Source organism: Solea senegalensis, linkage group LG9 (assembly GCF_019176455.1).
Source record: "Solea senegalensis isolate Sse05_10M linkage group LG9, IFAPA_SoseM_1, whole genome shotgun sequence".
Lineage (NCBI taxonomy): Eukaryota > Metazoa > Chordata > Actinopteri > Pleuronectiformes > Soleidae > Solea > Solea senegalensis.
In genome coordinates this window covers 14,137,558-14,153,345 of record NC_058029.1, presented here as the reverse complement: position 1 = coordinate 14,153,345, position 15,788 = coordinate 14,137,558, and the positions used below count along the sequence as shown (strand labels likewise).

Sequence of the window (15,788 nt, the reverse complement as noted above, 5' to 3'; positions counted from 1 at the left end):
CTCTTTTCAGAGCTCTATGCACCCTAGACCTTGTACACTGCCTCACTCTTCTTTCAGTATTTTTTCTTTTTTTTTTCTTTTTCTTTTTTCTTTTTCATTTCTCAATGTTGGTAAAAATGAAAGAAAAGCAGCTCGGATAATTCATCACATACAAATAATAATAGCAGATCCAAAGTCAAATGTGTCAAGGCTGCTCAGGAGGAGTCCTTTATGTCTGAAAAAGTGGAGAGCTTTTACAGAAGCATGCAGGTGCACATCTCAGGTCAGAATGTATAATTAACTCAGGATTTCTGGCCAATAGTTTCTATTCTGTTTTCACTTCAGGAGCAATGCTCGGGGTACAGAGCATGCTGGAAAGGATGCCTATATAGAAAGGCCACGCATTGTGCACCACATATAGAGAAACAACAGGTAGACTTTGGAGAATCTTTACTTTTGAACACAATGTGCTTTGGTCAGATACACATCAAACTGGGCTGTTTTTATTTCCTCTATTTATTAAAAAAAAACCTTCACAGTTTACTACACACATTTTCAAACTAGATAGATAGAGATAGATAGATACTTTATTCATCTCAGAGAGAAATTCACAAAGAGAAATTCACATTACAACTACATTAACTAAACCTATTTAACCGGGTAAAAACCCATTGAGGTCAGCAGCACACATCATAATAAACATTAGATTAGATATAGGAGACAGGTTACAAACAATCATTTATGTAACAGTGTATAATGTTTGCACGTGGCAAACACACTGCAACGATTATTCGATTAATCGTTTATTAATTGATTACTAAATTAATCATTAACAAGTGTTTTTTCAATTATTGAAACAAGCTTTCGAATTTTTCAGCTTCTTAAATGTGAATATTTTCTAGTTTCTTATCTCCATTTGACAAAGAAATCATTAAAACTGAACAATTTTGGATTGTGGACAAAATAAGACATTCAAGAATATCATCATATCCAGGTTTGGGAATCCCAGATAAACATTTTTCAACATTTTCTAGCATTTTATGGACCAAACAAGTACTCTATTAATTGAAAAATCTTCGTTAGTTGCAGCCCTACTCCGAAATGATAAATGAAGTGACTATATTAAACCTGAAATCAAGAGAATGCTTCCACACGTTTGACCATTTAGTCAATGTATACTGTAAATACCTATAAGAAGAAATGACAACATGGTGTTGAAAAAAGACATTCCAGAAGCAACACTGATCATTTGGGTCTGTCTTTTTTCCCCCGCTCTCTTCCTCTTACACTTTTACCAGAAACAACAGTGAGAGTGACATGTTGTCTTTTTTCTAATAAGCCACATTAAGTAGTAATGCTGGCATATTTTTTTTTCTTTCATTGCCACATCAGTTTCCTCAGCACAAGAGCTGGAGCGACTACAGATGTCAGATTGTTCTGATGGACATAATCAGGAGGATATCATTACCATACTAATCACCACAAGAAGGAGAAAGAGAGGGGAGTGGAAAAAAAAAATGACTTAATGATTTCCTACAAGAATGTGCTGATTGCAGTCCATCTTCTCAATTAAGATCTATTGTGTAACGTTCCCCACTTCACACGCATACAGAAAAGCACATGTGTGTGTGTGTGTTTGTACATGCTCATACACTCTCTCTCTCACACACACTCTCACACACACACACACACACACACACACACACACACACACACACACACACACACACACACACACACACACACACACACACACACACACACACACACGAAGACAGACAGCTCAGTTGCGGCACCACAGGGGGTTGACCACTGGAAGCCCCAAATTATAAAGAATTAATTTGGTCTGAAAATGGAGCTTGATTGGTGACAGAAATCTGTCTGATGCATGTGTGTGTGTGGGTGTGTGTGTGTGGGTGTGGGTGTGAGGGGGATTTAAGCATTTTAAAAAATACTGACTTGTTTCCAAAGTTACAATAATGAAAGGATTCTCTTATTTCTCAGTATTGATACTTTCTTTGAGTCCACAACCACAGGACAGCATCTTCAGTCAACAGTGATCAGCTGACAAGAAATGAAGAAGAATTTGAAAAAGAAATTTCACCCACCCTGAGGGAAATTGACTTAATTTGGTAGTGGTCTTTGTGATATGCTGTACATTCTTGATAAATACGGCACATTGCAAACAGTCTTTGTTTGCCTCTGGTTACTTTATGATATAAATAAGTCATTGAGTAAACTCTTAAAAGTATGTCAGTGTGCACTGGTTCTGGTTATTATGTCAGTACAACACTTCAGTCAGCCTGTCATGGATACTGGGTTATACAAGTGATTTGTTCGTATACATGTGTTTATGTGTACATTTTTGATAAAAAAAAATGCTTCAGTCGCATCAGAGAATTGACCATTACCTAGCCTGCAGACTGTGTGTGTGTATTTACACTTGTGTTTGTTACCTCTTTAACAGATGTGGAAAGTAATGTATTACATTTACTCACGTTGCTGTAATTTAGTAGTTTTCTTTTGTGCTTGTACTTTTTATAGTCATTTTTCAAAATTTGTAAATTTCCTTTAACTTAATTATCGAGACCTTTACTTAATTAAGGCACTAATTAAGGAGAAAATTACCCATTTTGATTACGTGTATATATATTTTATTTTGTCAGCACTTACATTTGTAAAGGTTTGCCTTTAATTAAAAACAATTCATGTGAGATGTGTGTCCCCTTGTCCTTTTTAAAAAAGTAAATAAGTAACTTTTACTCTGAGTACATTTTAAACAAGCTACTTTTTTTACTTTAATATGACCACATTACAGACCAGTATTATCAAAATGTTCAAAATAGTGGTACTCTTTCCACCTCTGCTCTTTAGGACCTATTCTGGCATAAATACAGTCCTCAAGGAGACCAAACCTGGTCCTAATGTGAACCTTGTATCAGAGGACCTGAGGTTTAGGTTCGGCATTAACTGGCTGTGGTTAAGGATAGTGGTAACGCTTTTTGTCAACGCTGTGTCCTAATGAGACTCGCAGCACAAGCCTGTGTTTGTGTGTGTGTGTGTGTTAGTACACAGACAGTTACATGAGTGTATGTTGAAAAGGTGAGAGGGGTCTCGACAGATCCCATGCTAGTCTGAGTAGCGGGACACCGCTGCTGACAACTGGGGATTAATCTTTAAGGGGAGGACTTTTCATTCACACAAACCATTTATCATGTGTGTGCGCGTCTGTCTGACAGTGCGTCCCATCCTCCAGTGATTAAACAGCACTGTGATATGAATCTCTCTCCTCACCAGTCCCTGTGGAGTTGAGGCCTTTTTTTTTCTTTTTTTTTTTTTGATGTTTGGCCGCCGCTGACAGACAGTTTAGCGAGTCTAAAGTGAAAATGATTCCGTGATGAGTTAGATATTGCTCAGCAGTGCCCAGTGGCAAAAAAATTAAAGTGCTGCTTTAATGTGTTTGCTCCTAGGTGAACTATCCATCATAAAGCAAAATTCAGGGAGCTTTAACAACCAAGTATTTTCTTTGCTTCTTTTTCACTTTTTAATCAGCCTTGACGGTGATTCAAGCAGTACTATTTCTCACTCTCGGTTCTCCTTCCCCCCCAACGGCCCTTTCTCTCTCTCTCATTCACACAAACAGACACAATCCTTTCATCTTTGGTTGATCAGCACAGATAAAGACACGCACCCAGGCAGACAGATAACTGGCTTAGCTCAAAAAAAATCTAAAACTACCCCCTCAAATCAGATAGGACTGAAAAGAACATACACAGGAAAAAAGGGGGAGGAAGTAGATGGTGGTTTGACTCCACTGTGTTCACACCATGAGCACGAGATTAATCCCACTCACAATTTCATACTGTGCCTGTTTGTCAGTCACTCTGTGTGCCTGTTTATTATTATTATTATCTGTGTGTATTTATGTCATAGGCGCTGACTCTGCAAGGTTGCGCCGATCTATGTGTAACTGTTGTTTTTAGACTGTTTGTTGAAATCAGGTCGTTTCATTTTGTGTAAGAAAAAGTGCAAATAACTCTCTTGTGAAAAAAGGCTGTGGAAACAACAGAATAAACAAACTATGAAAAAAGAGCGAAAAAATACAACCAAACTACATTTTAGTATGTGTGCTCCAGAATTAAAAGCCATTTACTTTGAATTGAGCCTGTTCTGTTGTGACACATGCGGGGATTTTATTTACATTCGTGGGTGCCACTTATTCTAATTAGTTAAAAAAAAACCTCTGTAATTACTACAGTGCTGCAACATCAATGTAAGTATACGGACCATACAATATCATATTTGCATTTGGTATATAATAAGGACATATTAGTAACTGAAAAAAAAAACACAGCTGGAATCCCCAAGTGCCAACACAGACAGAAATGGTTTCAGTCTGGTTCAAGTGAAATTACTGAAGCAAACACAGTGTATGTGGCACCCAACCGCCCGCACACAAAGTCACACAAACCCACACATATCAGAGTATTAACCGCGTTCACTCTAGGGAGTCTGGGGAGAAAAAGATTCTACAAGCTGCTCCCAGGATACTAAGTGGCGCACTGACATGCACACACACACACACACAAGCGCGCGCACAGAGTTGGTGGGAACTGTATTCGGCAGGGGAAAGAGAAAGTGAGCTCCCTGTGGTATTAAGCATTTCAAACACTTCAGGCTGCAGCTGATTTTCCCTGGAGGGAATTTCTGGGCCTGCAGCACATCACACAGTACAGATATGTAGTGCACAGTAAAAGGGAAATTAAGTGTATGAACAGCATTTGAACGCCACACTGTATTGTGCTATGTGTATGAAATGACTGTTGAGAACATTGTTTTACTGTGTCACATTCTCTATTTTGCCTCCTTCCTTGTAATGACTGTACCAAAAATATACCTCAATCAAAATGGATTTGTAGTTCTCTCTATCTCTCCCTCACACACACGTTAATTCACAATTATGCCCCTTGGGAAAAAAACTAAGAAAATATTTAATAACAGACCCAACCTAAGACCGCTACTTTCCGTATTGCTAATTTCAGAGGGGAAGCTAGCATTTAAAACTTCTAGACATGGGGAGAAGAAGAATGGTGTGAAGAGGCTCATGGGAAAAAGACACATGAGTTCATTGACAAGAGAAATGTAAGTAAAAATATATAATTCAATTCAAAGTATGGACGTTCACAATGAGAGGCACAGTAGCATATGAGACGGTTTTCAAAAGAGAGAAACACACACACACAGAGACCAGGCTATCATTTAAATCTTCACCGTTCAAAAATGTAAATGCACCACAATAATTCAGAAAATATAATTCACTGCATTAGGTCAGAAGTCCTAATTTGAAGTCACGACAGTATAGCTTCACTGTAAAAAATCCACTTGGTGCTGGGTCGCTCACACAATGCTACATTAGGCGTCTAATGTGAAGAAGCTCCCAAAGGCTTCATTAAAATGACAAAAGGTCTGAGAGAGGGTGTGTCCAAGTACAGATGTGTGTGTGCATCATCCAAGTGTGTGTGTGTGAGATTATATGTGAACGTATGTTCTGATATGAAAAATATCAGCCGATTCAGAAGATGGAGTTTTCACTTCATTACGAGTATGCAGTAGTTTGTCATTCTTTCCAAGGCGCAGTGGGGTTCCGGGGAACTGGAGAAAGACACATGCCTCTTTGTCACTGGAATGTAAATGCATAACCAAAAAAACAAAAAAAGAACAAAAAGAAAAGAAGAATAAAGAATAATGAGGAATAAAATTACAGGTTTTCCCTAGTCCCATGTCAACATTCACTTTTAACAGATGATGACACAGATTTCTTTTCATTTATTTAAATATATAGTTTTTTGGGACGCAGGATGCATTCAGTCACAGGAGCTGCAAAACACTTAATCACAACGTATGTTTCAGCAAAATGTAACATGAAATAAAGGACACAATTAAACATTTGTTTTTCAAAAAGAATTATATAAGAACCTATATTGGATATGTAATGTAAATGTAAATTGAAATCCTTGTTTGCAAAGATGCAGTCATCACACTGCATCACACACATGAGTAGTAGTAGTCGTATAGTAGTTTCATATTTTCAATAGAGTTAGTTAGCAATAATTGAATAAAGTCTTCCAGTAATTATGTTTATTGTGTGTTTGTGTCATCCTATATTCACCATATAACCACATCAAGTATGAATGTCATGAGAAGTGTCTTTCTGGCCATGATCTGAGGCGACACCGGCGAGTCCATCGGCCCTCGGAGCCGGTACAACGGAGACACTGAGCTTTTGTCGGAAGTTTCGGACAAGTGATGAGGGAAGATCGTAATCACTTCCTGTTATGCACTTAAAATTACAGCTATGTTTTGTTTGTGTAAATGTCTTTGAGAAGGCATGTTGATTCTTTTTTACAATACATATTTACTGTTAATGTTACGGAGAACTTTAATAAAAGTTGCTCATCGCTGTACAGCTGTGATGATGTCATCAAATGACAGGTAAATCGATCTGAAAAAATGAGTCATTCACGCCCTACTGTACATACTGTTACCTCAAAATGAATTTGAAGCCATACGGCCCAGCCCTAAAATACAATGTTAAGTGTGAATAATAAAATGCCAGCAGAGTGAGGAACACGGAGGAAGCATTGTTAGAGATACTTTTTACATGCAGCCACTCAGAAAGGAAACACTGAAGGCACAACGCAATCAACAAGAATGTCAGAGAAAAGTGGTCGACGAGAGGTGATTGGGTCTTTAACTGCTCCATTCAGTAAATGGTGCCGTGGAGCTGTCTACCTCTTTCTGAAAAACAGGCTGCACATAAGGAGAAATTGTGTTCTTGTGTGACAGAGAGTCAGACAGTGATTTGAGTGACTACGTGTGAAGATCATCTTTTAGTGGGAAGTGGAGAGGTTACTTGGCCTTTTCAGCCTCAATTAGAGCCACTCAGTATGATGCCGTTATATAAGTGCCAGTGTCCTTCAAAAGAATAGACCGTGGAATATGATTTGGCCTTTACTGATGTTGAGGATGACTAAATCTATGGTCATCCTATCATTCGCATCACCGTGATTGTCACCATTGTGAGAAGAATCAGAGCAGAGAGCCAGAAAAGAGTCGTAATAAGGAGAAAAACAAAAGGTTTAAGGTAAGTCATTAATTATAACTGTAATGAACTCAACATAAATGTAAATTAATTAAGAGAAAGAAAAGTCAAAAAATGATCATAAGGAGAACAGCAAAGTTTCCCGCTCAGTTTGTACAGTAGCTGCTGCACCTTATTTCCACCACAGTCAGTATCCAGAACATACAACTAGAGAGAAGATAGAAAATGTGGAGGAGGACGGCGTGAAGACAGGCTCATAGGGAAGAGGGGAAAGGGTAAATGGAGTACAGGAGCAATGAAAGACAGTGATAAGTTAAAGAGGAACACTCTTATCTGTCCTTATGTAGGTTAATTGACTAAGGAATTAAAGCAAAAAAAGATATAATTCAATTCACAGTATGGACCTTAACAATAAGAGGCCCAGTAGCATATGAAATGGTTCTTAAAATGAGAAACACACACATACATGTGTGCACACAGACCAAGCTAGTGTGTCATCCTAGTATATTTCTAATTATCAGTTAATTGTTATTCCCTATCATTAGGAGGGTGGTTTTTAATTGTAATGTAGCCAAGCAGAAAGCCTACCTATACATAAGGGGGACAATTAGCCACCTCCATTAACCCCTGGTTAATTACAACCTCCATTGCTGCTTCCCAAAGCACTTTTCTTACTTCTTTTTACCCCTCATCTCTATCCTCAGGCCATCATCCCCATTTATCCGCACTTCTACCCTAATTTCTTCTTCTTCTTTTTTTTTTTCTTACGAACCACCATCTTCTTGATTGTGTAATTCAAACACATCTTTTGTGAGCTTGACATTTACTTCTTTTTCACACAAAAAAGTTATGTTTTGTTTTTTTCATCTTATTTTTCTAGGTTATATTATCCTATTTCAGCCCCAATGGCCTCCTTTTCATTCCTCTACACTTAAATTTCCACAGGGATGACGCTACGGCTGTGCTCCTATGTGAGCAAAACTGCACTATTTCAAAAAGGAATGGCAAAAACGTTTAATGCAAGAAAAATCTGACTAACTTCTTGACCAATTAATCCGAAATCAGCAATTGTACAGCCACATTAACGATGTAGGTGACAAATGGGTTTATAGTTGTTCCGCAGCTACTTGTTTTACAGTATAATGAAGGTTTACTGACCAACATTCAACCTGTATTAGGACTTCACACTCTGCAGTGTAATTCAATACACTTCACAGCTTATACTATCACAGAATTAAACTGATAACAAAATAATGGTTTCAAATTGCATGTATCATCTTCTATTGTACTGGGGTCCAGGTATATGAAACATATGACACCAATTTACAAATGTGCAAACACAGACGCACACATGTTTTTATTCTTCATTATTTCCAGTTTCTCATACTCCAAAAGCCCATAAAAGCAAACCCACTTACAGTAAGAGCATTCACAGCACCACAGATTGAGTAAGTGCATGGAGAAAAAAAAAAGCTTTCCTGTTCACAGCTGCATTGAGCTGTCTGGGTTTTTATTATTATTATTATTATTATTATTATTATTATTATTATTAATTTTGCCAACAATGACATTTTCATTGACCAGACTATTCAAAACTAAAAGATGTTAATGTTTTCTTTATTTGTCCAAATAATTTGGACAAGTAAAATGTCTCCCCTTTATTGTATAAAAGCTGGGACTAAATCTGCCTTTTGTCTATGGTTGGTGGTAGATTTATAGGTTTTAACATAGTATTTTCTTAAGCCAACATCGCAAAACAAAGAGCTTAAAAATTATAAAAACAAAAAAAAGATAGATGGAGAAAGGATGGCAATGAGAGAGATATAACAATGATAAAGAATAATGAACGAAGAAACGAGCGTGTCTGACAAACAGGGATAGGCATGCATCAACAACACAAAGACGGACTGAGAAACAGAGAAATGATAACAATGTCCATTGTTCCATTAGGGAAGACATTAATGACTGATAAAATGAGGTCGCTAAAGAGGACACAATGCTCCCTAATTGACTCATTATGAAGAGGAGAGAATGGACTGACCTAATGAATGGAGTATGAGCGCTGCATCTTAACTGCTTGGTAAGCAAAACAGAGTTTATTGAATCTAACAAATGGATTTTATTTGTTCACAGAAAGAGATAGCAGAAGACAACTGTCAAAAATAAAGATGGGGAAAAGAAAAACAACTGTGTGTGTGTGTGTATGTTTGCGTGTGTTGGTACATTACCTCTAGGTGTTCAAGGATGTACGGAGGGTTGGTCATACCCAGCCTCAGCATAGCACCCTCGGGAATCACCTCCACCAATTTCCACAGCAATGTGGGCAGGTCTGTGCCAATGTCTCTACCATAAGCTCCCGTGTCTTCACTGGTCAACCAGATCTCACACACTCCCTCTGGGGACAAAAAAAAGTTTGAAAACTCATTTAGAGTGTAACTGTTTTAACAATCACAGAGATATTTTATAGCATGCATGTGTATGAATACGATGCAGCTTTGTTCATTTCCTCAAGCATTTGAAGTGACATAAAAATGAAGCTGTTATGAGTTTATGATTCCCAATACAGCAATGCCATATTCACATACTGTAATGTTCAGACACTGGCAATGTTACGTATGCAGTACACCCATGAGAAGCAGAGGTACTTTTTTTTGAGAAGAAACGTGACTGAAGAGTTGGTGAAACAACTGCGAGCATGGTTTACACACAGTATAAATCAACACCACCTGCTGAGAGACGGAGCCTTCCTCAAATCTCCGGAGTAGCAGCTGAGTTCCACATGCTGATAAAACATTTTACATTTTCACTTCAACATAATACACCTGCAAGTGAAGCATGGGCTTCATCTTGTATTTTTTTTTTTCCAATCATTGCAACCATGTCTCTTTGCACTCCTGTGAAATGTCCATTACGTTTACACAGGGCCAGATTACAAACCTGAGGTTTAACATAACGCTTGTTCTGCGTTTTTCAGAGTGGTGGCCCCCGTAGCAGTGTAATGACCCATTAAAAGACGTGTCAACACACTGTTTATTTATAGATATGAATGTACATAAACATTTATTATCAGTGTGCAACAGGATCTTCTTTACTATGACTTTATGCAGCTACCGTCGTTATACTTAAGGGAATCTCACATTTACAGTATATTGTTGATGGTGACTTTCTTTCTCGTGATGATTTAAAATGAACAAGGTTTTTATAAGTCTTAACCTAAACTGCCCAAGTCAAAGTTCTCTCTCCAATTGCACTGTTTCATTGATGATATACTGTTATCACTGTTCACAAACTTAAAGCATAAGCAAAAACAACACGTGCAAAATTCACATTTATATCGTTTTAATACAATAAATCACACAATGGTGATATAGGTTTATTGATTTCTTCAACTCAGTTTGTAATTATTTGCCACTACAGCATTAGCAAAATACCAATGTTGATGAAAACTGGTCAATAATTTTAGAACAACATAACAGCAGCCTCTCTCACATCGGTGATCACTTTTCCCTTTTTTCTGTTGTCCTTGCCTAAACACTGTTAATAGAGATCAGCACGTGTCAACCACTGAGAAATGTGGGCCTTATAAACATACCTTCGAGGAATGTGAAGGTCATATACAGCGAGAGGGGACGATATACTGCCTTCATGCTAAATTAGACCAACGCTCACTGCTAGAGCTTAATGATCTCACTGTCATTTAGGTCTGGAAATGGTTGAGTGTCTGCCTAAGCTCTGGTTTCAAAATTATCATATCACAGAAGCACACAAAAATATATTTACACTCACACACACACACACACACACACACACACACACAAACTCTCAAATAAACTCTCTCTCTCACACACACAAAGTCCAATTAGCAAAACACTATCGTTACACTTTGAACGAGCACATGCATCTTTCTGTCCGTCTTTGCACAGCTAATGATGATGATAATTGTGTGTGTGTGTGTGTGTGTGTGTGTGTGTTTGTGTGCACGCGTGCGTACATATTCAAAGGCATGCATGGGCCAGATAGATTAAAGATGATGACAGTATAATTGTCCGGAGTGAAACCATCTCCAAAGCTCATCATCATTGACGTTAAGATGTGCAAATTATTTCTGGAGCCAGCCACGTCAAGAACATCCATCAATTACATGTGATCAGATCTGCAGGCAAATGCAGAGTGTATAAGAATGCATGCGGGGCATGATTTACATTTGCTTCAGCATGCAATTAATTTAATCTCGGTCCGCTACTCAAAAATATCATAAAATATGCTTCTACTGACTATCTTGAATCAGGGTTTTCCACTTGTGAAAACAATATCCAGCTGGGTAAGAATAGTAGCCAGCTGTTTGGACTGCCTCACAAAAAAAAAACTGTACACCATCAACAATTTTGCTGACTTAAACCAATTCATCTAAATTTTACACTTGCAACAACAAATGTCTTTATCAACATTCATAAACCTTATTGTTTAAAAGCTCCTTGTCATTTCATATTAAGCTCTGGAGTGAATACAGGTCTCTCTGCCAGATCCCAACTATTGCCTGCGTCATCTGCTTCCTAGGAATGGATTCATTCCTAAACCCATCAAACCAGCTGCACACTTTTCGACGTCACATCTCGGTCCCACAAGATTTCTGGCCAAATTCTCTCTTTATACAAGGCTAGAAGCTATGTTCCACTGGCCTTGAAGCTTCCAAAACAACATTAATGTGACTTAACTCATACAATACTACTGAGAGTGCAATCTTTTCTATAATATGATGAAATACCTCTTGCAATTACTGTATTAATCTTCTTGTGACCAGGGTCATACTTTGGAGAAAGTGTTCCGTGTCAAGCCCACAGTCATACATAGATCTCTAACCTTAAATATTTAGGCCCAGGTCATTAGGGTCTGAGTCGCGTAACTTTTGCCATCTGCCCATTTTCGCAATGGTCCACATCGACCCAGGGCAGACAAACGTGAGCACACCAACCTTTTTTCAACCCATGTGGTGGTGTGCCTTTGTTTTAGTCAAAAGAAACAACCAACGGTGCGTTCACACCACCTCCTTCTTAATCGAACCCTAGTTCAGTTTGTTAGGGGAGGTGTGAGTGCGTAACCGAACTCTGATCCGTACCAAAGAAGCAAACGCTGGTCTGCCAAAAAACATAGGTCTTGGATTGCTTCAAGGGAAACAAATTCAGGAAGCGGACTACAGCGCAGGGCATTGTGGGTAAATGCAACCAAAACATATGTGCATATAGGTGGGAGAAAATGGTGAGCCCATTGTTGCAGCATATATGTGTCTTGACATTATATTGACATAAAATGTGGCAGAAACTGAAGTTGTCCTGCATTAACCAACAGATGAGCGAGTTTTCTCGTTCATCTTGTCTTCTCCTTCAGTCATTCTGGATGCAGCGCCACCTCAGATGAGGAGGGGAATGTGTTGTTTCACTAAAGTGTTAAAGTGTGAAAGCAAACTCGGACCGTCTGAATGCTGCAACCCACAATTGAACTGAGTCCCCAATCGTAGTGAGTCTAGCAGACTATTAGGTATGAAAATGACCTAAGAAGACAGTAACCGTGGAAACTACCTTAAGGTTATGTGATGAGGTCTGCCGGTACATAAACGTGTGCAAGTTAGGACCTAAAGAATAAGAGGACATACAAATGAGGGCTACTGGAAAATGAACATGGGACCGAATTTGCATACGCAGAATGCTAGACTGACCCTGACCCTTGTTTAGAATGAATGGACCGTGTACGCACATGCAGAAATGTCGGAATGCAGAGCACCTTGTGGAAAGTGTGACCCGAGCCCAAGTTTCCTCTTCAGCTTGTGCCACAGGCTCTTTTGTATTTGATGCGCTAATGGTGTTATTGTTGGCCAAAGACACAGAGATGGTGGCAGTTTCAGGAAATGTGAGCTTGTTCTCCCTTTTCTATCTGTTCTGATACAAAGCACAGCTGCTTCCTCTGATTTTGGTGCGTGTGCGGCGGAGAGGGGTCACAGTGGTGCAGATCTTTTTCAGATCAGATTTGCGTTCATTTGGAGAGTGAAGGCTTTCAACGGTAATACATACGTTGTCCATCTATAATGTTGTGACTAAAGTTTTGATGAAAAGTGGTCTACAAAGCATGCGCTCTGCTGAAATGACCCTTCAAAAGCAAAAGGTTGCGGCTGACTTCTGACCCAATGATATAATGTGAGCAAAATACTGATATTGTTAAAAAAGGTGATCTCTTGAAACAAAGGGGAGGCAAGTTTCCTTTGTGTTTTGACCTATGTGCATCAAATAAGTAACCCTCAACCTAACCTTTTCTTTTCCATGGCAGTGTGTGATGAAGCTTGATGTCAGAACACTTACAAAGATAGGTGGGGGCCAGGCATTTTTCCTACAGGCTATTAAATTTCACTTAACTATGCCAGCAGTGCAAAAAAAGCACAGGGAAGAGTCAACAAAACAAGCTAAAGATACTAGTGTCCAGCCTAGTCTGGTATTGCTCCCTAAGGGGTGGGATTATACATGGTATAGAGAAAATAGAGAGAGAGTGATTGTAAGAGAGAGAGCACAAAAGGAAACAGCTGTGTGGACACCAGGACCTTTGTCTTTGTCCAAGACTAACAACAGCATGTCTGGCAAATGCCATACACAATGATTGTGATTGTTTGACATACATGTCAAACAATCATCACCTCAAGTCTCTGCCAAATACTTGTTTCCAAAAAGCTCTTATACTTGAACTGATGAGAGCTTTAAGTGTGATGGATACGCTGGTTGTTTCTATGCTTGTCAATGTACAATGAATTCAGGTAAGGGTCTGCTTTTACACATTTTGATATGCCTGCTTCCCTCTGTGCTCTCCATTTTCATCTCAATGTTCACAGGTCAAAAAGAAAAGCAGTAAAAAAAAAAACAAGAAATTCAACACAAAGAAAAGACATTAAAACAGAGTGTGAGAATACATTAGCTCCTGTCTAAACGGACTAGTTAATATGGATCTGACACAGTGAGTTACAGTGTGAGTCACGATGCCTAACTGTACAAATATTATAATGAAAAGCAAGTGGACAGTGCTCCACCTTACCATATTGCTTTTGTAATTATCACACATTACACCCATGTTATTGTCTCTCAGAATGTCATGTGACCAGTTACGTCTTATCATGATCGAGTGAGTGTGCCTGTTTTAAAAGTTAGTCTACTTTAATTAGGTCAAGAATGACAATAGTAATAACCCTGAGACTACAGATCCCTTGGGTTACATTTAAGTGTTTAAAATTGTTTTTAAAAAAAACTGGGCTAAGACCTACAAATAGTACCTCAGCGTTACAGTTTTAACTTAGATCTCTACTGTTTTCTGTTCAGTATCTCTGGGCATTTTCAAAATTGTGTGCGATAGCGATACAAAATTGGTCGATTTGCATGTAACACTCAATAGTTATTTTATACAGACATTCTAACTTGTGTACTTGAAATTCAGGGGCCATTGGTTCTGACAAGGAATGAATATCACTACACAGTTTAAACATGGCTCTGTCTTTGCTCCGTCCCCAGATAAAAGCATGCGGAGAGTGGGAGGAGAAAAGAAATGAGGGCTCTGAAGCAGTTGCTTTGAAGAAGTGTGGCAGAACCAATTGATTCAGGTGATTGGGAGCTTTAGCAAATACCACAGCTAAAACTGTAAAAGGGAGTGGAATCATAAATGAGACACACAAGCAGCACAACCTGACCACACATATTTATGTCCTGCTTTTTTCTATTAGCTGGTAAATGTTGGCTCTGGTTCCTTCAGTTGTACAACATTTTAGCTTCTTTAGTCTGTCGTTTCCTCACTGTTGTTTCTATAACAGCAACAGTGTTACTAGGCAATCAGCCAATAACTTGCAACAACACTAGCAGACACACTATGGTTATAAAATGGAACCACTACATGGTAATCTGTGGGAGATGGACTGGGAATTTTTTAGTAATCTGTTTGCTAAACAAGCCCAAAATCAAATATACAAGCATTTTTTATCACACTTGAGACATGACAAGCATAATCATTACCATCAGGCCAATATTAGGGCACTTTAAAATGTGGATATCAGGGGCTGATTGCTTGTTTTGGGATACCCAGTTTACAGCATTAATTTAAGCACAATTCAAACTGCTTTCCATTCAACACAATGAAGAGCAACCCTGCCATGTATCCTTACATCCTTCTGCAAAAGGCCCTGCTCAGACCTGGTCGTAAAAATCTGTCCTGAAAGATCTGATCGCATCTTTACAAAATGTTTCCGAGATAGATCTCACGTGGCCCTTGTGAGATTGGATCCAGCTTTTTTTTTTCAAATACACGCCGACTTCACAAGAACACAATTGTGTTTGTAATGAGTCTATACAGATCTGTCTGCCGTCAATCTGTGTGTGTGCATTTATACACGTTTCTGGGAGAGAGAAATAGGAAAAAGAGACGAGAGCTGAGGGAATCAAAGCATGACCGATGTGAAACTACGAGAAACTGCAGCGAATGAAAGGATGTCAGCTGAGGGGGTGACCTGTAATGCGTTCAGGAGAAGGATTGCATTGATGAATGCTCAGGAATGGGCATGAGTATTCAGATCTTACCTAGGCGTGTCCACATGTGATCAGCACAGATCACATGTGACCAGGTCTGAATGGGGTCAATCTACCTGAACTATCTAATTACGTGATCTACTAAAATGTCATCCCTGTCA

General features: G+C 38.7%; 1 protein-coding gene across 1 annotated transcript in view; it reads right to left on the bottom strand.

The window, feature by feature from the left end:
• The window catches only part of cdkal1 (CDK5 regulatory subunit associated protein 1-like 1), a 207,508-nt gene that overhangs the window by 79,962 nt on the left and 111,758 nt on the right, over positions 1-15,788 (bottom strand). The window contains exon 9 of the mRNA XM_044034474.1: positions 9,310-9,476. Within this exon, the coding sequence (XP_043890409.1) occupies positions 9,310-9,476 (167 nt within the window). The remainder of the gene's footprint in view (positions 1-9,309; positions 9,477-15,788) is intronic.